This window comes from Protopterus annectens, chromosome 13.part0, assembly GCF_019279795.1.
Source record: "Protopterus annectens isolate FY-2018-M chromosome 13.part0, PAN1.0, whole genome shotgun sequence".
In the NCBI taxonomy this organism is placed as follows: domain Eukaryota; kingdom Metazoa; phylum Chordata; order Ceratodontiformes; family Protopteridae; genus Protopterus; species Protopterus annectens.
The window spans coordinates 423,789,822-423,814,453 of record NC_056747.1 but is presented as its reverse complement, the minus strand read 5'-3'; the positions used below and the strand labels follow the sequence as shown (position 1 = coordinate 423,814,453).

The window sequence follows — 24,632 nt, the reverse complement described above, 5'->3', positions numbered from 1 at the left end:
TATGTGCGTGTTCTGTCCTTCACTGAGGAAGTCAGCAAGTTGGAAACTGGCGTAATAGCTTACACCGTATGGGGTAGATACTGCAGTCAGGATTCCTTTAAGGATGATGATTCGTGACCAGTGTGTAATCAAGATGTAGGTTCCAGAGACCCTGCTGGTAAAGATAGCAGCCTTTTTGAGCACGGGGTTTCCCTGTAAGGAGTTTCAGTTCATACAAACCTGTGATAATATTCAAGACCGATGTTCTTCATGTTTCACTGTTGCAGTCATCACACTTGGGTTATCTGCCTGCAGGTACCCTCAGTTTGTCTGAATACCAGAGACTTTGTATTTCTGCGTCGGATGCTGTCACTCCGGGACTGATGTTAGGTCGTCAGGGGTATAAAAACAGGCAGCCGACGCCATTACATCAGTCTTTCTTGCCGAGGAGCCTGAAGCAAAAGCATTTCGCAAATGCCCTTCGGCCGCTACAATTTTGAGTTTTCGTTTACTAATTGGATCATCCTGAAGTCTTCTAAAGCTAAGTACCCCATTGGGGTTCCTTTTTTTCTTGCTCTAACTGATGTCAGAAAAAGTTAATAATTGTCTTGCCTGTGGAAAGCAAATACCACACCGAGATTTTCATTCTTACTGCGTCTCCTGTCTAGGCCCAGACCACGATGTACCTCGCTGTCGGTTTTGTGCCTTGTTCAATACCTGGACCATTCATCGTCAGGCCCTTATTATCGCTAAATACTTTTGTTTTTGATCTCCGTATTACGAAATGGCTTCGGTAAGCCATCCGACTACTAATATTCCAAAAAAAGTAAGGATAAAGACAGAGACAGACTGCCCAGGTTCAGAGCTGCTGACGATGCTTCCGTTAAGCTGGAACTGGCGGATGTCTCTTTCTTGGATGGGTCCAGAGCCGCTGAGCAGGCACTGGCTGCTGAGGAAGTTCTTGTACTTCCGATGTTTGACACAAACCGACTACTTCAGTTCTGCCTAAAACTACTGAATTTCTAAAGCCAAGGGTACGTGCTATGCAAAGAAAACCGATGACCAAAGTGCACACCTGCTCCCTTGCCACAAATTAAAATGCTTAGAATGGCAGAAGACCTTATTATGCTGATTAGGGAAGTCAGCCTTCCCCTGCTAAGAGAAAAAGGGACAAGTCCCCAGCTTCTTCAACAGACTAAGAGTCCGACGAATCTGAGGTTTCTGATTATGAAGATATGCCCTTATCTGCTTATGAGGATTCTGATGCAGAGAAATCCATTCCCTTTGCCTCTCCTCCAGAGGATTTCTCTTTTGGTGAAACCTTCCATACTTTAAGAGAGCATTTCCACTGGGAATGCCAAGACTATCCTCAGTCCAAAAAGAGACTCAGAGAATTTCTAGACTTGCCACAACACAGGCCTTTAGCAATACCACCAGTCCTGGAAGTTGTTGATGATGTCTTTATGGAATCCAGTCTTATTCCTGATACTTTACCCCCTGCCCCTAGGAAGCCAGACAGGTACTACAGAGTACCTGACTCTCACAAATTTCTTTTCAAAAATCCTACTGCTGATCCAGAGATTATTTCCCAGGGGCACAAAGGTGTCAAGGCAATTACAGCTAAGAATCCCACCCCTTCGGACAGGGATTCCAGAGCTTTGGACAGATGGGGTAAGAAAGTATATACCTCTGCAACTCTTGCCATTAGGGCTTTGAATTGTCAGTTTCACATACTGAAGTACCAATAACATATTATGGAACTTGTTAAGCAAAAAATAGCTATCTTTACAGACTGTGCAGAAAATAAAGAATTGCAAGAGCTTATGCATTCTGCAAGCCAAGTCAGCAAGCATACATTGCAGTGTGGCTTTGACACCCTAGAAGCATCTTGCAGTGCAGCAGTCACTGGTTCTGTACTGAGAAGGCATGCTTGGCTTAAGGAGCAGACCTTGCCAGATCATGTCAAATCCAAGTTACTTAGATGCTCCTTTGAACAAGGACAATCTGTTTGGCACCAAAGCAGAAGAGGTTCTTAAAAAGATGGAAGAAAAAGCTAAATCTTTGCAGACAGTCAAAGAATTCTTACAAGTACAGCCTCCTAGATTCAGTAGGCATTGCCCCTCGAAACATTGGTCCTTTCCACCCCCCTCAAGGCCATCTCAAACTAGACCCAGGGGAAACAGACCCCCCCCCCGACTACAGTGTCAGGGTATGCAGAGATCTAAGCAATGGAGTGCCTCCACCTCTAAAGCAGGGAGTGCTAAACCACCCCCTTACGGAAAGAATTCCCAATGACTTCTCAATGCCACCCCCCTCCTCTGTCCAAATGCTTGTGCCACTAGGAGGAAAATATGCCCCTCATGCAAAAAACTGGATTCCCATCACCAAAGATTGATGGGTCCTCAACATTGTATCCCAGGGGTAAAAATTGTAATTCCACTCACTGTCAACCCCAAAGGGTTTCCAGACCTCCCTCTAAACCAGTGGGCAGAGGCTCGAAACCAAGTAAAATCCCTGCTGTCTATAAGGGCAATTCAGCCAGTTCCTGCGGAACAGATAGGTCAAGGATTCTATTCCAGACTTTTCCTGGTACCCAGAAAAGAGGGCACTTGGCGCCCAATCCTAGCTCTTTCAATTCTCAACATCTTCCTGATGGTACCAAAATTCAAAATGCTAACCCTGCATCAGCTTTTACCTATGCTAGCCAAAGATGCCTGGTTAGTTACCCTAGACTTAAAAAAAGCCTATCTGCACATCCCTATAAGGGAGTCATGCAGAAAATATCTACGCTTCAGGGCAGGATCTATGCATTATCAGTTCTCTGCACTTCCCTTTGGCTTATCCATTGCTCCCAGAAAAACAAGCCTATCTGACAGGCTATTTTACTCAAATGGCCACCAGAACTCAGCTATCCATAAGGAAAATCCTGCAGGCCCTAGGGATCATGGCGTCATGCATCCTAATAATTCCATATGCCAGACTTCATATGAGGAAACTTCAGTGGTACTTAAAAAGTCTTTGGTGCCAACATTCTCAGGACATGGAAACTGTCGTTCCCATAATACCCTGTCTAAGGACAGAGTTTCTCTGGTGGGCAGCAGCATGCAACCACAACAAGGGACTGTCCTTTACCTAACCCCACACCACCCAGATCCTAACCACAGATGTATCAGACTATGCCTGGGGGGCATACATGGATGGAAAGTGCATTCAGGGCCACTAGAGCCCAAGTCAAATGCATCTGGACATGAACCAGAAAGAGATGCTAGCTGTGCAACATGCTCTGACAGCTTTCAGATCACTACTCTCACCAGGACACCTGCTAATAAAAACAGAGAACACCACAATTATGTGGTATATCAACAAGCAGGGGGAACCCCCTCTGCAGGCTAGCCATGGCCCTATGGAACATGGCATTGGACATGCAGGTACATCTGCAAGCTCAATTCCTGCCAGGCAAACAAAACTCACTGGCAGACGATTTAAGCAGAAATCTCCTAGACCCACACGAGTTGCAACTATAGCCATGCACCTTCAACCTTCTGATTCAGAAATGGGGGACACCAGAGGTGGATCTCTTTGCCTCCCCCTGCAGTCACCAGCTCAGAAGATTCTGCACCAGGATACCACACAGCAGGGCCTGGAAAGTGGATGCCCTATCCTTCCAGTGGGTAAATCTCTCAATTTATGCCTTTCCCCCTCTGCCCCTCCTCTCAAGAGTATTGTTCAAGATAAGACAGGACAGACCAAGGGCAATTCTGATTGTCCCAGACTGGCCACGCCAACACTGGTACCCACTCCTGTGAAGCCTGTCACCGGTGCCACCTACACCAGAACCCAACCCTGCTCTCTTGCATCCGCAACCGAAAACCCTAAATCTTGCAGCTTGGCTTATTCCTTGAATTCTCCCCAGTAACCAGCCTAAGCAAGCATGTGCTGGATGTCATTATTGAAGCCAGAACACCCAGTACAAGGAAATCCTATGCTGATAAGTGGAAAAGGTACTGCTCCTGGGTTCAGTCTAAAGGAGAGAACACAACTCTGCCCTCCCTGCCTCATCCTGGATTACCTAGCAGATCTACTCCACAGAGGCCTATCCTTCTCCTCCATTAAGATCCATCAAACAGTTCCTGAGAGGGGCACACAACTTAAGGGCGCCAGGGAGAGTACCCACCCCTGCTTGGGACCTTAACTTTGTACTGGAAAAGCTCACGCTACCCAATTTCAGCCTGCAGGGTCAGCAGAGTTAAAATTCCTCTCTTGGAAAACACCCTTGCTTCTGGCCATCACTTCAGCTAGAAGAGTGTCTGAGGTGCAAGCACTTATGGCTGTGGAACCCTTAATTATTTTCTATGCTGACAGGGTCTCCCCCAGGACTAACCCTTCCTTTATGCCTAAAGTGGTGTCCAGTGTGGCTCTCAACCAATCTGTCCATTTGCCTGCCTTCTTCCCTAATCCTCAAAATAAAGGGGAAAGGTTCCTGCACTCCTTGGATGTGCACAGACAGTTCAGATTCTACCTTGATAGGACTAGGCCCTTAAGAAAATCTGACCAGTTACTACTCAGCTTTGCAGCAGGGGCAGAGGGCAAGGCCATTTCAAAGTAATGGATAGCATATTGTATACATTTCTGCTACAAGCACAATGGGAAACCAACCCCTCAGGGGGTCAGAACACAATCCACTAGGGCAACCTCTACCTCTACAGCATTCCTCAGGGGACTCTCTACCAGGAACATCCTGAAAGCTACTACCTGGAGTTCTGTACATACCTTCACCAAGCATTACCACCTGCCTATCTTTTCCAAATCCATGGCAGGTTTTGCAACAGCAGTCCTGCAAGGCATTCTAGCCAACCCTAACTCTTCTTGACTGCCTCAACCCTTCTTCAGCTTTGGGAATTTACCCAAGTGTGATGACTGCAGCAGTGAAACATGAAGAACATAGTACAGTTGTGTACACTTACCATCAATGTAGATGTTCGAGTGTATTCACTGTTGCAATCCTGGTTTCCCTCCCTCCAGCCCCTGGTTTTCTCTCTAAAATCTCTATGCCTTTTACTAGCCCCCCTTTTCAGGGGTATTGGTATTGGCATTTACTTTTTACTGGTGGTGTTTTCCCCCACCATAACTTAGGTCCCTATAGGGGGCTCCTGACATTTGGGGCAAGAAAAACTGATGTAATGGCGTTGGTTGCCTATTTTTATACCCCTGACAACCTGACGTCAGTCCTGGAGTGACAGCATCTGATGCAGAAATACTAAGTCTCTGGCATTCGGGCTGACTGAAGGCTACCTGCAGGCAGATAACCCAAGTGTGATGACTGCAACAGTGAATACACTCGAACATCTACATTCATGGTAAGTGTGCAGAACTGTACTTTCTTGATAGCTACCAGTTTCCTAACTGATAGTCTGGATTGACAGATGTCCCAAAGAAAAGATTTCAGTAGCGATAATTGAGGAACAGCAAGGCCCCCTATCTTTGAATGCCAAGACTACATAGAAGTAACACGTATAAGCAGTTATTAGAGGATGGTATCTGAAAGGCCCAGGATATAGTCCTTTCCTTTATACAGGACACGTGTGGAGTGTCTTATTGATTTTGGATCACTAGTTGACAAACATCTGCCATTTTATAGATTTATTTAACCACCAGGAGATCTGATACCACCTGAGTTCCATCTTCGATAGAGTTGGTCATTCTGAATGAGAGTGCAGGAAAACATTGAAGAGGAATAAGGAAAGCGATGTGTTCACTACAGTCTAACTGTATCTTTTGGCCAGAAGTATCAGCGTGTGGACTTCTAAGGCAAAAAGCAAGGCTATTTATATTTTGAGCTGGGATGCAGAATATAAAGTCATGTTTTTTGAAACGATTTGGTGCATCCTGTACCAGCGATCGTTTTAAAGGATGTTCACCAAGTCAGTCTGAATCCTGTAAATGTAAACCTAGAAATTAATCTCAGGCTTCTCATGGCACTCTTTCATTCATATAGTATCATTGTCTAGTTTGTTGTAATGCTGTACAGTTGATCGTCCATCTGGTCAATAATTTGTTTGTAGTTTCATTGCTAGCCTACCTGCCCCTGATGGGCCTTTTTAAGCCTAATCAATTTCCCCTTTTATGTTTGAAATAACCTATCCCATTTAGTTATAATTGTTCATACCGATCCTGTAGTCAATAATTGTAAACTGTCCAAAATGAGAATAACTGGAATCATACAGTAGATAACCAGAAAAAAAACTAACCAGTGGAAAATCTTGACAGGAACCAAAAAACCCACAAAGGCGTAGGTAAAAATATGTCGCTTTATTCAGAAATCCAAACAACACTGAAGTAAGTTGAGCACTCACAGTAAGATGCTGTCCAGTTCGACTCTCAGCTAGAGCGTCTTCTGCGTGGAGACATGCGTGAATGGGAGTACCTTCATTGAAGGTTGTGCGTCAGGGCTGGCAACTCGGCACGTAAAAATCAACTGCCAATCATTAGCGGACTGGAGTTCCGCTGTGGCGACCCCTAACCGGGAAAAGCTGAAAGACGCAACAATTTTCATCCCTTTGAATCCAGGACTTTATCCATACTAACTGCCATGGTGTTAGGTGACACATATATATGTATATAATATGTACACACCCCACCAAGATCATATGACACGTATCAATGTGCAATGTATCAAACACTGCACTTGCAGTTTATAGTTAAAATGTATAAATAATTACAAGTTAATCTTGCTAAAGCTGTATGTTGGTTTGTATTATTTAAATCTTAAATGCTTTAAGTTTAGGGAACAGTTAAAATGACATGTTCTCGTTGTTGCCAGGAAATTTGGTCACATTCAACCATATCTGCCATACTGTTTCTTATGCTCTAAAAGTGATTTCCATGGACCAACTAGTTTGCCAGTGGGTAAACAATATATGATATAAAAAGACTGAGAAGTTACTTAGTAGTAGAATTTATGAGTATTGCAAAGACATTAAAAGCAAAAACATAAAAAGTACATTATTTAAGCACACTCAGTTTTGTGTTAACCACAAAAAATGGTTATTTTGTATTTTAGATTGGATATATATGTTGAACATGTTAGGAATATTTGAAAAACATAAAATACTGATCAGGCTTTCAAAATGAAAATATTTCTTCGCGACCATTCTCCTTGAGCACAAGGTTGGAGATTATGGACTTCCCAGTCGAAGAGTGATACACCCATAATTATAAATATAAATGTATATGTAATGATGGCTTCAGATATGATTTATGTAGTTGAAACAGATTACCAGCACATCAGTGCAAGCCAAACAACATACGACATCTTCTAGATTGAATGACTCACCACTGCAAAATACCACCTGAGTGATAGCATACACACACACATTGAAAAGCTCCATCATTGAGCAGGTGCACACCTCAGTCTCAGCAGTCTAACAGAAAATGTAACCCGCATAGTTAATTTTAAAATAATAAACCTACACACTTAGTTTTAAAATGATAACTACCAAAGCGATCATTTTTACAAGGGGCGATCCCCTATGCATGCCTTGTGAGAGTGTCCCCCGACAATCCCTGTTACTTGCGTACTAACTCCAAGATTGCACAAAAAACTCAGAAAAAGGGAAACAACTGGTGCTTTGCTAAACTGATTGTTCCCTCTACCCAGTTCTTGCATGATCTCTACTATAATAATTGATTTTGCCAATAAAAGCATATGTACTACACAGTGATGGGACTCCCACTGGATTAAACCTTTGATAAGTGGTGGGGCGGCCTCTCTACTCCTGGCTAGTAATCAAGGAACCTCAATCCTCACCACTGACACCTCGAGAGACTGTCGCTAAGAACAGTAATGGATTTACACAGTATTTTCAAATGCAGCTCTCAGCATCAAGCACAGTTTCCCCAAAGACCACACAGGGAACACACTCCAGAACTGGGCCTGGACACGCTCTCTCTCTCCAGATCCCAAACGACTTACTTTGGAGCACTGTGTCCCCGTTCCAAGTAGCTGACACACCCACACCTGGGTATTTGGCTTGCACACACACACACACACACACACACACACACACACACACACACACACACACACACACACACTCACTCACTCACTCACTCTCACTCTCCTGGGAAAGATTGGCACAGATTTACTAGCTGTACTCTTCTGCTCAGACTATAAGGTAACCATGCTGCCACCAGTCAATCACTCTAAGGCTCTTACAAGAGTATCCAATCATACGGAATAAAACAGTACTGATATAAATGGTAGAGTGTAACCAAAGCAGCAAGGCTTTTCGGAGTGGCCAAGGTGTCACTAAAAATAAAATGCTCTCAAGATGTTAAAAGTATTCTCTAAAAGACCAGCCACAATGAAAAGTTAAAAAATATTTAATAATAAATAATAAAATAAAAAACATGAGAGTACTAAATATCTACATACAATAAGCACCAGAGTTTCAATCACAGGAGAAATAAAAATAACACTGTTGGACAGATTCAGACAAATGCAGAAAAACAATACTTAACTAATCTCACTGTATTTCCTGACCGTCTAAAAATAACTGTTTCCTACCTAACTTTATTAATACAGCAAAGTAAGATTAGATGCTGAGATGCTTACTTCCACAAGGCAAGGTGCTGAGCTTCTGAGTAAAACTGAATTGAATTGAAATGTGGATCTTTTATATCAGGTTCCAAAGAAAGCTAAACAGAAAACAAACTGCTGTGAGAGTTCTATCCTCTCAGTACTGGTTATAGAATGACATCACATTTGGTTACCTGACTCTGGTACAATACACACTCGGAGCTTTGCTAAGATCTGTTGCAGTATCTGAAAGCTATAGAACAATTTCAAAAACTTCTACTCTTCCCTTCCAGAATTCTTTGTTTAAACAAATATTTAATCGGGAATAATAACACTTTTGATACATTTTTAACACAAGCATCTGTACAAGTCAGTGTGACAGTCAAATGACACACAATTATTTACAAAACTCCAACTAACTATGCTGACATATGTTACACATGCACTGCCCTATTCTCCCTGGCACCGGTGGCAACACCCTACATCATCATAAGTGAGATTCAGTCAGTTTGGCTTTACTGATTGGTCATGTAATAGAGTCCATGTACAAAAGGAGAACATAGTTGCATGCTTGCAAAGGCTGCCAACCATAATGAGAATGCAGTGTATAAAGATTCAAAAAGCTATGGGCAAAAGTTTGAAGTGATGGAGCTTGATTAGGTCTACAAATAAATATGGTGGGCATACTGGAATGTGTTGACAAGCATTTTGTATAGCTTTTCAGGTTAGCTATTCCAAAGTTATGAGGAGAAGTAGCAGTATGTGAAGGGAGACTATTGTGGTTTACATTTACCCCAAATGTATCCAGTGATAGCTACTGTGGAACTCCTAAGGCCTCTGGCATCTTAAGTGACCATCTCTTGCTGCTAGGCCCCTGTCTCCCTCCAGTCAGTCATTAAACCAGGCAATACCTGTCACATACCTGGTCTGTGAAGTAGTATAGCTTTAAGATTTAGAAGTAATATGGGATGATATTCCTAACTAGGTGTCATTCTGCATTTGTGGGTAAATGTTTAATGAAAAACAGCTCTTGTCTCTCTGTTTTGTGCTTCTTAAGACCAGAATGCCTTGAGCATTTATATTAAGTGTTAATACCGCAATATGTACAGGTCCACTGTGTTGTCAGAAATGTAGTAAACTTCTGACATTGGTTCAGAAGATAAGAAATATAGCAGAGCTCTACAATAAATTCATAGTTTTTCCTGCATTTTCCATCCAAGACATTTTAAGCAGCAAAATTATTTTTTGTTTCTCTGAATTGTGCAGCTATGTGGATGTGTTTTGCTGTTTCATGCCCATTCAGTAGCTGTACAAGAATTAAATATGTACAGTTATTGACTGAATGTTTTCTTTTCACAATTTCAACTGAAAAATTGGCTCAGTAATTTGGTTTTGTGCAGAGCAGACCTTTTACTTGCTATTTTCTAGAACATACCTATTTTCACTGACTCAAGGCATAGAATATATTGGTTAAGCAGGTCAGCCTACTTGATATACATTTCCTTTTCAGGGATGACCCAGAAAACCAGACAGGTACTACAGAGTCCCTGACTCGCACAAATATCTTTTTAGAGTTTTCATAAAATGCCAGTCTCCAGGCGTTGCCTTTTGCAGACAAAGAATTATTCAAATTTACCCCTACTTAGACAACTGCCTTATTCAGGCAGACAGCCAGGAAAGCCCCCTCAAACACCTGGCCTTTGTAAAGAGCCTACTAACATCCCTAGGTTACACAATCAGTTAAAAGAAATCAAAACAGGTGCCCACCCAAAGGATAGTCTTCCTGGGAGCACGTTTGGACACAGCATCCCAGATGGTATACCTTACACCAGAGAAACAAAGTTTCCTGTCAGCCTACTTCTCTCAACTGGCCACCAGGCCCCAGCTTTCTGCAAGGAAAATCCTGCAAGCTCTGGGGTTCATAACATCTTGCATACTTCTCATTCCATATGCCAGACTGCATATGAGGAAACTTCAGTGGTACCCAAACAGCCTTTGGTGTCAACACTCTCAAGACCTGGAAACTCTTCTGCCTATAATTCCTTGCCTCAGAAAGGAATTTCTTTGGTGGGCAACAGCATGCTCCCACAACAAGGGACTGCCCTTCTCCCCACTCCCCAGACCCTCACCACAGACACATCAGACTATGCTTGGGGTGCACACCTGGATGGCAGGTGCATACAGGGCCAATGGAGCCCACACTAAATCCCCCTGCACATCAAGTCAAAAAGAGATAATGGCTGTGCAGCACGCCTTGATAGCTTTCAAACCCCTTCTCTTTCCACGGGTTCTCTTTATCAAAACAGACAACACCACTGTGATGTGGTATATCAACAAGCAGGGAGGGACTCACTCCTACCCTCTATGTAGGCTGGCCATGGCCCTTTGGCTCACCGCCTCTTCCATGCAACTACACCTGATAGCACAATACCTACCAGGCTCTTTCAACTTCCTGGCAGACCAATTAAGCAGAAACCTTTTGGACCCACATGAGTGGCAGCTCAACAGAAGTACCTTCTTCCTAATAAATCGGGAACCCCGAAGGTCGACCTGTTTGCCTCCTACACCAACCACCAGCTCAGCAAATTCTGCACCAGGGAGCATCACTGCATGGCTTGGAAAGTGGATGCCCTATCCTTCCCCTGGGTCAACCTCTTGGTCTGTGCCTTTCCTCCCCTACCTCTCATCAGGTTAGGGCAAGACAAACTGATATAATGGCGTTGGCTGCTTTACTTTGTACCACTGATGACCTGGTGTCAGTCCTCAAGCGACAGCAATGGACGCAGAAATACTAAGTCTCTGGTATTCGGGCCGGCCGAGGGCTACCCTGGCAGGGATAACCCAAATGTGATGACTGCAACAGTGAATACACTCGAACATCTACATTTATGGTAAGTGTATACAACTGTACTTTTCCCATCCAATTGTCCAAGTTGTGCTTGAATTGCGTTAGGGAGGAACTCTGCCTCACATGGATGGGGAGCCTGTTCCATAGACGGGGTAGCCTCTAGGATACATACCTATCTCTCCAGCAGGTCCTATTTATATCACAGGTAAGGTTTAAGTCTTTAGAATAGGTAATTCTGGTACTGTTAGTTTTGTGGAATTGCAGGAGGTCCATTAGAGTAGGGTCTGACAATGCCCTGTATGCCAGACATAGATCTCCCCTCAAAGCCTGTAGGAGACAGAGTACAGGGATAGGGCCTTGAGGCAGTCTGCACAGGACATATTACTTATGCCCTGTATTCTTTTAGTGAGGAACCTCTGTGGACATTCCAGTTGTTGGATATGCCTGGTTAGGTACATGCCAAAAGGTGCATTATACTCAGTGATAGGTCTGATGAATGCCAAATACAGTGAAACAATGACTTCCTTAGATTTCAATGCCATACCTTTGTTTATAAGTGCACAACATGAATGATTTCCTGACCACTGTAGACAGGTAATGATCAAAAGCTAGGTTACTGTCTATGTGTGTCCCTAAGTCTCGGACTACTGGGTCAGCTCTAAGGGGTGTGTTGTCAATATGATAGCTACCAGCTATGGATGACTTCCCAAAGGATACAGTTATGCATTTCTTGGCATTTAATTTTAGTCCATGGCTCCAGCACCAGTTATTTGTTTGTTTCAGTCCTTCCTGGAGAACATTTGTGTCAGTGTGAGATTCAGTGATGGCTCCTAATTTGCAATCATCTGCAAATTTAGTCAGGCAGAGACCACTGACATTGGCCTTGACTTCTGAGAAGTAAATGCCAAAAAGGAACAGTCCAAGGACTGATCCCTGAGGGACTCCACTTGTGACTGGCCTGGATGCTGTCATTTGGCTATCCACCGGGTGACATATAGGTTTGTACTGAACCTCTTGAGTTTGTCAACAATGCCCGAGTGGGGTATTGTGTCATATACCTTGGCCAGGTCAAGGTAGGCAGTGTGAACTATTTTGCCTTCATCTATTGCTTTGGTGACCTTCTCAAAGAAGTCCACCAGGTTGAGTAGACATGATATGCCCTTGATGAAACCAAACTGAGTTGGGTCCAGTGTCTGGAGGTTTACTATATCTCTGTTGATCATCACCATGATAATTCTTTCCATGGCTTTACATATAAGACTAGTTAGACTTATGGATCTGTAGTTTCTAGGATCTAAAGATGGCCCACCTTTGTGCAGAGGGATGACTGTTGCCTTTCTGCATTCATCCCGAGTGGGGTATTGTGTCAAATACCTTGGCCAGGTCAAGGTAGGCAGTGTGAACGATTTTGCCCTCATCTATTGTTTTGGTGACCTTCTCAAAGAAGTTCACCAGGTTGAGTAGGCATGATATGCCCTTGATGAAACCAAACTGAGTTGGGTCCAGTGTCTGGAGGTTTACTATATCTCTGTTGATCATCTCCATGATAATTCTTTCCATGGTTTTACATATAATAGGGCATGCTATTTAGAAGGCATCCTGAGATATTGTCTGGGCCCACTGATGCAGTGTTCTTGGTCTTGGGGAGAGGATTAAGGACCTGATTTCTAGTGATAGTAGCGGGAGTTGTATTTGACATTTCCTGAGGGAAGGTTGAGGAGGAGAGAGGAGTAAAGTTGGAGCTGAATTTATCAGCCAGGAGGTTTGCTATATCTTCTGACTCAGTATAGGTGGCTCCATTTACAATGAGCTCTGCACATAATTGTGTATTGCCTTTGAGGTTGGGGACATAGCTAAAGAATGCTTTGTAGTTGTCCTTGGCCTGGGAGGACAAATTTACCTCAAATTTGGCTTTGGTATACTTTATTTATCCTCTGAGTTGTTTGTTTAGTTTGAGAGTGCTTTTATCCTTCTGGGTGCTGAACCTCCTAATTTTTGTCATGATTTTCTACCTCCTGTTATACATCTGATTGATTTTGTGATTTCACCAGGGTGGTTTGTTTTTTGAGTTCTGTACTTCTTCCTGGTGGGTACAGCTGCCTCTGTGCAGCTGTTAACATGCTTGTACCGGGGTTCTCTGAACAGTTCTGCATAGGTAGAAGTGTTCTCAGGGTTTATAGGGGCTTGAAATGTTGCCAGGTTCTCACTTTAATAGCAGGAGGTTAGCCTTAGAATAGTTTCTGAATATTCCCAGTTGAGCTGGGGGTCCAGGTTTTATTTTTACTTCAAAGGAGACCATTTTGTGGTCTGACCTTACCAGGGAAGGCATTACAGTAGGGGGTATGCAGCACTCTCCCATATTAGTGAGGACCAGATCCAGTATGGCTGCACCCCTGGTTGGTGTATTGACTGTCTGGTCCAGGAAGTTTGTGTTTACAAAGTCCAGGAATCTCTCTGCATGTACGTTTTGTCGTATAGGATTCCCAGTTAATAGTGGGGTAATTAAAGTCACCCATGAATATGGTATTGGGTTGGATGGTTAGTGTTTCTAATAAGTTTAAATACATGGTTTGGGTTTCCTGGGTCATAGAGAGGGATCTATAGCTTACAAGGAAGTGGTATTGGATTTTACCTATGGTGATTTTAACTTGGAGCAGCTCAAGTGCATTGTCCTGTTTGACCAACCTTGAAGTATATTTATTTTTTATGTAAACAGAGACACCTCCACCTTTAGTCCCTGCTGGTCTAAATGTGTGGAAAGCATTATAACCTTGCACTGTTGGTGTGCTTTCTGCTGCTTTAAACCACGTCTCAGAGACTGCACAGACATCAGCATTCTCTAGGGTAAAGAGAGCTTCCAGGGGAGTGGAGTTTTTTGTTTAGATTTGTAGCATCGAGCAGTAATACCTTTAGATTTTCTTGGTATTGATTTGCTATGTTGGAAGTACTTTTAGTTTGGCATTGCTTAAAAAAGGCACTGTGGGGGAAGATGGTGTTTTTGCTAATATTCGAAAGCTTAGAGGGGAGAGGTGCAGACCATCTGTGGCAAAGCAGCGTGGTCTGTTGATCATCTCCTTCCATGCTGAAAAGTGTTGCACCCCCTTAGAATGATACCAGAAACTAAGCCAGTTATTAAAGTCAATCATCTTTTGTTCGTATTGTGGAATCATCCTTGGAGAAGGTAAAATGCTGCTCAATGCTAGGCTCATACCAGCCTGAGACACGTATTCCAAGAGCTCTCTGATGTCTCTTCATATAGTCTAGGGAGGCATGTCTCAGGTCATTTACTCCCACATGGACTATGAGTGAGTCATATTGGTAATTGTGGTCCAGTGACCTGAGTACATGTGTAATGTGGTGAATCCTAGCCCCTGATAAGCAACTGACCGTAACTTTCTCCTTACTCGGCCTGGTGAGAGGGACATCAGTGTGTCTCACGACAGAGTCTCCAATGACTAGAATATTGGATTGTGTGTTAACTTGCCTTATGGGCTTAGAGGTAAAGACTCCATGAGATGTAGCTCTATGTGTTGAAATGGGTGTTGTTTTGAAAGAGTGTGTTTGGGGCTGCTGAGGGTATTTCTTATCTGTACTTTGTCTAGGAGGTATTTGTGGTTTAGGAAGTTTACATGTAAGTGCCTCAGTATATGTGGGTCTATATGTCTGCTTTGAATTGTGTGTGATGGATGCAGCATGGGTACTACTGACAACCTTATTGACATTAGCAGTACTTTTATGTGAGAGCTTTGTCTCCAGTGACATTGTGTAGATACATCTCTCACATACCGTATTAGTTTGTTTGAGAGTTAACTGGTTGTCAGAAAGCATGAGGCAATTTCTACATTGCCTCAGGATGCCCATATCCACCAAGCCACTAGAAAGTCCACTAGAATCAGCATTGGTTGCAGTTCTAAAAGTGTGTCTGTAGTAAACTAGAGGGGAGAGTCAAGAGAAAATTAGAAATAACAATATATACTAGCGTATGGCCTGAGGAGGGAAATTTTTAAAAACAAGTGGCCTTTGCTGTATGCAGCACATAGCATTGTGATGCACAAAATTGATTTGTAGTTGTAGATGTGGTCTGCATGTAAAGTTCTGTATCTCTCAAACAGTTTTTTTTTTCTTTCAGGATGAATATCAGTTTTGTTACCAAGCCGCCTTGGAGTACCTGGGAAGTTTCGATCACTATGCAACGTAATAAGCCATTGTGGATTCCACTGACCTCTTCAGTTTTGGCGCATCTCTTGTGAGCCATGCAGAGTGCTTGAAAATTTAACTGATCTAAACAAACAAAAAGTACCTTTTACATGAGTGGAGAGGGGGATAATCACTGAAAGGAACTCCCCATCACTAACTCCCATATTGTAACCCAAAGTGGGAAAAGCAGGCCCAGGAGCCTTTAGTGTCGGATTACTCATGTTACCTCAAGTGTTTGGCTGTGGAGGACATTGAAATAAACAAGTGTGCATCCTAAAAATAATCCCAAAAAACAAAAAAGTTGAATTTAACTGAGAAAGCCGGCAGCGGGAGTGCCAAGAATGAAGAAGGAACCTGCCTTTGGTTACAGCATTAAAACATTCGATTTGTTTTACTAATATAGCTGGGCCACTTTAAAGGAAGTCACTTGCAGAATTTAAATGATTCCTGAAATGCATCCTGGAATGCTTTCATGCACCGCCACCTCTTTCCCATGTGCATTTCAACAGTGTTGTGACACAATTTTCACAGCATTAGTGTGCATTTCCTTCCAGTAAGCTTCCATTCTGTAATCACATTTCTTTTTCCTTTTCCTATAGAATATTTCCATGTATGTATATGTGCTTAATTCCTGGTTTTGCTTACAGTCATGTCCCCAATGTTTTGTGTTTAATGCCTTATTTTTGGTTACAGTGCTCCCCCACAGTGTGCAGATGCTTTAAGCAACAGTAGTAGTATGGGATCTGTTGTTTCCAGTCCAAGTCTCCTCTTCTCCCCAGCTTGTAAACACTGCCAAGGGAATTCTTGCACTCATAATACAACAGTGGAGACCAGTCCTTCAGCTGCCACACAACCCAGCAACAAAACAGAACAGAAATCCATCTTTCTTTCTGGTCATACTGCTGTCTGCTATTGGAGTGTTTTGGTATATTAATAGCATTTCTTTCACCTCTTCCCTAAAGTACACATGCATATTCACAGCTGCTGCTCTTTTTAGAGAACTTTATGCTTTGGATTTTGTTGCACAGCATCGGCAGAATGCATAGTAATATGTAGAGGGTTTTCTTTTTATTGTTGAAGAAGGGACTTTGACAGCAGGTTTGTAACTGCTTTATAACCATCCCTTGGAAGAACATTCCAGTGATACCATGTAATCACAAACTTCAAAAATCATCCCTTATATGACTTGGAAACAATTTTTTTTTACCAAGGACACCATTTGTCTGAAATGTTATGCAGACAGCAGGTATTATGGCAGGAATAACAATTTCAAAATCAAGTAAATAGTAATGAAAAATACTATGATGAAATATGTGTGCTGTAAGTGGCTTTCTTTAAAGTATTTATGTATTTGTAACATATCAAGTGACATAATTTTTTTTTTGAATAGTGTATTTTTCCTTTTTTAACAAAGACTATTGGTCAATAACTTTAAAAAAATGCTTATTTGTTCATATTATGTTAAAAGACAGTCTATTTTTTCACTGTAGAAATGTTATGTGTAATGGCTCTTATATAAAGATCAGGCAATGCAGATTGTTATTGCTACAAAATACTGCTTTTTGTACCATTTTAACAGTTTACTTGCTCATATAAGATCTGTCACGTGGGTTTTTTACCCAAGACATATCATGCTTAATAATGAAAAGTTACACAAGGCTTTGAGAATGATAGTTCCACTTCACTGCCACTTCCTTTTCTTGTGGCCGTACCTTCACCACTGTTGAATTATCCTTGGCAGGTTAGGTGAGGAGGTCTGTTGACATTAAAACATATCATGTACAGGCAAACTGGCATCTTCTCCACCTCTTTGCTGAGGTATTGGATTCGGCTGTAGACAAATATAATCTTTAGAAACTGCTGGAATAAACAAAAATCTTGCCTGGATGTCAAGATTGCTACAGTATGCAGTTACTTCAGACAGAATCATATTAAACAGAAATATTCCGAACATTTCACTTTAATGTAAAAAAAAAATTGCCCTCTTTCTGACTGTACTGCAACAAAATACTTGGACAGTTGCATCAAGTTCCTTGTAATGGGGGCAGGTCTAATTGCCTTCAAACTGCTATTTCTGACTGAAACAATAACTGGTTTTCAAACCACTGTGTAATGTAGATATGTTGACTTTGTATTAAAGAAAGATTGTCTCCAAAAATCACAGATAATGTCTAAAATTGTTCTGTTCAGATTATTAGAAAGAAGTGTTTAAATTGTAGTGCTACAAAATTACTGGTCACAGGCAAAGGATAATGCTAGCTGGAAACCTGATGGTGACCAGTGCCTTGTGTGAGTTATTAGAACATGATGGAAGTACTCAGATGCAGCTCATGTTACTGAAATAACTGCTTTAGTCCCAAGTCCGTAATGACGTCTAATGATAACAGCTCATTTGTGACACTTGCTTTCTAAAATCTGCAGGAGAGAGAGAGAGAGAGAGAGATTTTATTTTTATCCTTATTTTCATGGCAGAAATTCTTAAAATACTTTAACAATAGTGTTAAAATTAACTATTACTTATATGGTCATACATCTGAACTGCTAGTGTCTTGGCATAATTGCAAAATATAACTAGTTAGTGGTCAGCTATGGTCAGAATCTTTAAAAAACATCATTTTTATGTTATGGTGATGTTCTGTGCAGTAGTACTGTACAGTACTACACTGCATTTAGTGATTTTTTATTTTGTTCTAACCCTAAATTACCTGATGAGCTGAACATACTGGTGTGATTTTTTTTAGTTATACTTTGTTTCCCACAATGACTGTGTAGCCCCAAAAGATGAAATTGTAATGCCATATAACCTTCTTGGCCCTCTTCAAAAGGAACCTTGATGATTGGATGGGAGAAAGGAAATTCACCCCAGGGATCACGTCATTCACCCTGCTAGACGGGTCCAGGGAAGAAAATAGTGTGGGAAGAAATAGCCAGGGAATTGTTATGGCTAGGCTTGTATAGGCCCTAGGGCCGATAGCCCAGTACCAACCTATGAACCTATATAAGAGTGTCTTCATATTCTATATAGAATGTCAGTGCTCGGAATGACTTCTTACTTTCAGCAGTTCCTGGACAGAGTGTCAGGAACTTTCTTTCTTTTACTTCTTTGTTTGCATTTCTTGTCATGTATTAAACACACTGTAGTAAGTGCTTTCTTCTTCACCAACAAAATGGTGTTCATGTTTGATTGTTTTGTAAAAACTGGGAATAAACTAGATGTAGGGATGCTTCTGCATTTACTTTGTCTTTCAGTCAGCTGTATTGGGCTTCTTTAGAGACTTAGCTGCTTTGTTGACACTACACAGTAAATAACTGTGCATCTATAAAGGCTCAATAGATTTATAGTTTAGAGCGCCAGTGGTAGGGAAAGAAAGCATCTGTAACTGCAAAGGGAAATATGTGTGAATTACCAGAATCTCAATAGATTTATTCTAGTAAGAGGAAACGAATGAAGGGCTACAAACATCTTGCTGGTGGGCTTTTCCCAGACTAAAACCACCTTAAAATGCAATAGGTGCATGCAGACCTAAATTCCCAACTGGCAACATGCTTTATTCATTCTCTATTGCCAAGCTTTAGAACTCTGTCCAGTTAGCTATCAGAACCTCCAGTAATATCTCTTCCTTTAAAAAATCTCCTCTCCACCTTATGACAATGCACATGTCTCAATTCTCATCTGTCCGTAACCTGACTGCTTACACTCTGTTTGTTCAGACCTCAATTTACATCCTTACTTCTTCAAACTTTCTTTTATCAGTACTCAAAGCAAATAATTTAACTTTTGCTCCACTATCCATCTTTGCCCCTCTGGCTATCTACATCCACTCTGCTGCCTATACCCTCAAAACACATTGAGAATACTGCTAAGTTATTTTTTTCTTCAGTATATTACCTCTATTGTATAATAATACAGTCACTTCACTAGTTCGTAACTTTTACCTGTATAAATCTCTACATATTGTGCATTTGCACGCTTTTTCAACTGTTGTTTATTACTGTATGTTTTATGACTATTGCTTGTATCTTATTTTATTTTTATGTACTGTTTTATATTTTGTATACTGTTATATTGTGGAGCTTTTCTCCCCGAGTTGCACTGAAAATAGGTTATTTTGGCCCAGTGGACTTTCCTGGTAAACAAATGCCAATACATAAAATAAAATAAATAGGTAATATGATGTGAAAACTAAGGAAACACAACTCTAAAGAAAGTATTGCAATATGTTATGATCAGAAATACTGTCTTCCTCCCTATGAGGATTCTGATGGTGAAGAATCTATTCCTTCAGCTTCTCCTCCAGAAGATTTCTCCTTTGGGGAAACACTGCATACCATGAGGGAGCACTTTCATTGGCAGAGCCAGGATTACTCAGAATCTAAGAAAAGGCTCAGAGATTTTCTTTTACTTCCTCAGCACAGGCCCCTTGCTATTCCCCATGTTCTGGACATTGTAGATGATGTTTTTTCAGAGTCCAGCCTGTCTCCAGACTCTATAACCACTGCACCGGTTAAGCCAGACAGGGTCCCAGATTCCCATAAATTTCTATATAAAAACCGTGCTGCTGACCCAGAAACCATATCTCAGGGTCCTAAGGGAGTCAAAGCTTCCACTGCTAAAAACCCTGTCCCCTCTGATAGGGATTCAAGGGCACTGGACAGATGGGGGAAAAATGTTTACACTTCGGCTACTTTGGCTGTAAGGGCCTTAAATTGTCAATTTCATATGCTTAAATATCAGCAATACCTAATGTCACTATTAAAACAAAATGTTGACTAACTCTGAATGTCCTGAAAACAAGGAAATGCAGGATTTATTGCATGCAGCTGAACAAGTGGGAAAACATACTTTGCAATGTGGTTTTGATTCTTTGGAGGCCTCTTGTAGGGCCACTGCAATGGGTTTTGTGATTAGGAGGCATGCTTGGTTAAAGGAACAGAATCTGCCTGATCATGTTAAAGCAAAATTATTAGATGCTCCATTACAGCATGATACTTTGTTTGGTGTTAAGGCAGAATAGGTGTTGAAGAAAATGGAGGATAAAGCTAAATCTATGCAGACAGTTAAGGATTTCTTACAGGTACAGCCACCTAGATTTAGCAGGAACTGGCCTTCAAAAAATTGGTCCTTTCCAGTGTCAGACCACAAAGAGGCAGATACAGACGCCCTAGAGGCAGATCCCAGCCCCAAGGCTCATACAGGCCTAAGCAATGGGGTGCTTCTACCTCCAAAAGCAGAGAAGATAAATCTCAACTTTATAGGAAACAGTCCCAATGACTTTCCTCTACCAGTACCAAGCACTTACCTTTTACAAGCTCCCTTAGGGGGAAAACTGGCACTTTTTTCACAAAGCTGGCACATGATCACCCAGGACAAATGAGTCTTGAATATAGTGTCTCAGGGCTGCAGTTTCCACTTTCACACCCTGCCAAAGGCAAGAGGCATGCCAGACCTGCCACACAATCAATGGACAGAGGCGCAAAAGCAAGTTTCATCCCTCGTGGACATGGGGGCCATTCAGCGAGTACCACTACAGGAGCAGGGGCAAGGATTTTACTCACGACTTTTCTTGGTACCCAGGAAGGACAAAGTCTGGAGACCAATACTGGACCTGTCTATTCTAAACAATTTTCTGGACGTTCCAAAATTCAAAATGTTGACTCTGCAGCAGCTTCTGCCCATGCTGGGCAAGAAGGCTTGGCTCGTAACTTTGGACCTAAAAGAGGCATACCTGCATGTCCCAATCAATCTTGCAGAAGATACCTCAGATTCATAGCTGGATCAATGCACTACCAATTCTCTGCACTGCTCTTTGGCTTATCTACTATGCCCAGGGTCTTCACAAAATGCCTGGCACCAGTAATTGCTTTTTGCAGACAGAGGAATTCAAGTATATCCCCTTGGACGACTGCCTCATTCAAGCAGAGAACAAGGACATTTTACTAAAACATCTGGCGTTTGTCAAAAGATTACTAATTTGCCTAGGGTACACAGTAAACGAAAATAAATCAAAACTAGTACCCTCTCAAGAGATAATATTCCTGAGTGCAAGCTTAAATACAACTGCCCAGATGGCTTATCTCACACCAGACAAACAAAGGCAACTGACTTGTTACTTTGAAATGTTGGCAACAAAAACCCAGTTATCTGCAAGAAAAATTCTGCAGGCTTTGGGCTTCATGGCATCCTGTATTCTGTTAATTCCATATGCAAGACTGCATATGAGGAAACTACAATGGTATCTAAAAAGTGTTTGGACTCAACATTGCCACAGCCTGGAAAAATTAATTACACTCATTCCCTGCCTGCAGCAGGAGTTTCGATGGTGGGCTCAGGCCTGTCACCACAACAAGGGACAGCCTTTCACTTTACCCACTGCCAGGCAGACAATTACAACAGATGCGTCAGATTATGCCTGGGGGGCCCACATGGCAGGAAAATGTATTCCGGGCACATGGCAAACAAGCCAAATGCATCTTTATATCAATCTAAAAGAAATGCTGGCTGTACAAAATGCTCTGACAGCTTTCAAGGATCTCCTTCATTCAGGACAACTGCTGATAAAGACGGACAGTACTACAGTCATGTGGTACATAAACAAGCAGGGAGGCATGCATTCCTACCCCCTTTGCAGACAAGCCATGATTTTGTGGAACACAGCACTGACTTATCAAGTACACCTGCAAGCTCAATTCCTGCCAGGAAAGATAAATACTCTGGCAGATGAACTAAGCAGAAACCTCATGGATTCTCACGAGTGGAAACTAGATCCACAAATCTTCAGCATGATAACAAGAAAATGGGGAAATGGGGATGGCCAGACATAGATCTATTTGCCTCCCCTCACAACTGCCAACTATGGAGATTCTGCACAAGGACTTATCACAAGCTAGCATGGAAAGTGGATGCTCTAACATTCAGCTGGGAAAACCTTACAGTATATGCCTTTCCACTACTACCTCTCCTCCCCAAGATACTCCAAAAGGTCAGAAAAGAGAAGCCAAAAATTATCCTGATTGCCCCAGACTGGCCACACCAGCACTGGTACCCAGTCCTAAAGAGCTTGTCTCAAGGCTCAGCCTGGACATTGCCTCAAATTCCTCATTTACTGTCCCAACAGAACAATCAGATACTGCACAGCCAACTCAAAACCCTAAATCTGGCTGCATGGTGGATAATGTAACCATTCAGAACACACCTCTCTCCAAAGCAGTTATGGATGTTATTGCGGAGGCCCAGCACCAGAAAATCATATGCAGAAAAGTGGAAGAGATTCTGTGCTTGGAACCAGGCACAAGGAATTGACATGCTTGTACCAAATATTCCTCAGATTTTACAATACTTAACTGAGATGTTGGACATGGCCTATCCTTTTCATCGATTAAAATTCATGCGTCTGCCATTTCAGCTCATTACAATACAGACCCACCTATTTTTTCACATCCACTACTAAGGCAGTACCTCAGAGGGGGCCAAAAACATAAGACCCCCAAGAAGAGCACCAATACCTGCTTGGGACCTCAATTTTGTCTTGGAAAAACTCACTCTGCCTTCTTTTGAGCAAGCTAATACAACTGAGATAAAATTCTTGTCATGGAAAACAGCTCTGCTCTTAGCAATAACTTCAGCAAGAAGAGTCTCAGAATTACAGGCACTAATGGCGGTTGAACCTTTTATAATTTTCCATTCGGACAGGGTTTCTCTGAGGATAAACCCAACATGTATGCCTAAGGTAGTGTCCAGTGTGGCTCTTAATCAAACAATTAATTTGCCTACCTTTTATCCGAACCCACAGAATAAGGGGGAGAGACTTCTACATTCTTTGGACATACACAGACAGCTACGCTTCTACTTGGACAAAACTAAAGCTTTCAGAAAATCTGAGCAACTCTTAGTGGCATATGCTGCAGGAACTCAAGGAAAAGCAATCTCAAAGCAGACAATTTCAAAATGGATAGCCCACTGCATTCATTTCTGCTATTCTCAACATGGCAAATCAGTGCCTAAGGGCATCAGGCCACACTCAACCAGAGCAGCAGCTACTTCAGTAGCCTTCCTCAGAGGAGTACCAACTAAGGACATTTTGGAGGCTGCAACTTGGACTTCAGTGCACACTTTTACAAAGCACTGCCACTTACCTCTTTACTTTAAATCCAGAGCAGGATTCGCCACTGCAGTTCTGCAGGGCCTCATAGCCACTCCTAATTCAGCTTTGGGATTCAACCCAAGAGTAATGACTGCAACAGTGAAACACGATGAACATAGTACAGTTGTGTACATACCATAAATGTAGATGTTCGAGTGTATTCACTGTTGCAGTCCAGGTTACCCACCCACCATCCCCCTTTTCGTTGCTGGGACTTATCTGCACTTCTCTGTACTATACTACCTATGTGGTGTATTTGCTTGTAGATGTAGAACATGTTTTATTTTAGTGCATGCTTTTTTATTGGCATAATTGTTTAGCCTACCCTTCTGGGGGCACCTGACATCTGGGGCAAGAAAAACTGAAGAAAATGGCGCCGGCTGCATCTTTTATACCCCTGGCGCACTGACGTCAGGGAAGAGGTAACAGCAACCGATGCCAGACCAGGACTTTGGAATTGAGGCTGTCTGCGGGTAGCCTGCCAGCAGGATAATCCAAGAGTAATGACTGCAACGGTGAATACACTTGAACATCTACATTTATGGTAGGTACACAACTGTACTTTGTGTGAGGCACTTCCTGTAATACTAGATTATTTCCTGTCTTTTCAGGTATATATTACTCATGGGTTTACTCCTTACCAGCTGTCTCACACTGGATCAGTGTAAAGCAGTGATTACATGTGAAAAATCATTCCTCTATACTCCTGTTGGCTACAATGCATCCTGGTGGTGGCAACAGCAGGAGTGCACATAGAGTACAAGCACTGTAAGTGCAGAATTTGTCTGCTATAATGGAATAAAGTGTGATGCATTTTTTGATGAAATAATAGCAAGAACACATTGAAAAGCCCCTTTTCCAACACTGGTTCAGCACTGTGCAACAGCAA

General features: G+C 42.1%; 1 protein-coding gene across 32 annotated transcripts in view; it reads left to right on the top strand.

The window, feature by feature from the left end:
* Window positions 1–17,765, top strand: part of LOC122787386 (receptor-type tyrosine-protein phosphatase S-like) — a 3,272,784-nt gene extending 3,255,019 nt beyond the window's left edge. For all 32 annotated transcript variants that reach the window (XM_044054059.1, XM_044054057.1, XM_044054056.1 and 29 more), the window contains one exon: window positions 15,535–17,765. In XM_044054059.1, the coding sequence (XP_043909994.1) occupies window positions 15,535–15,603 (69 nt within the window). In that variant the 3' untranslated portion in view covers window positions 15,604–17,765. The remainder of the gene's footprint in view (window positions 1–15,534) is intronic.
* Window positions 17,766–24,632: the final 6,867 nt, after the last annotated feature.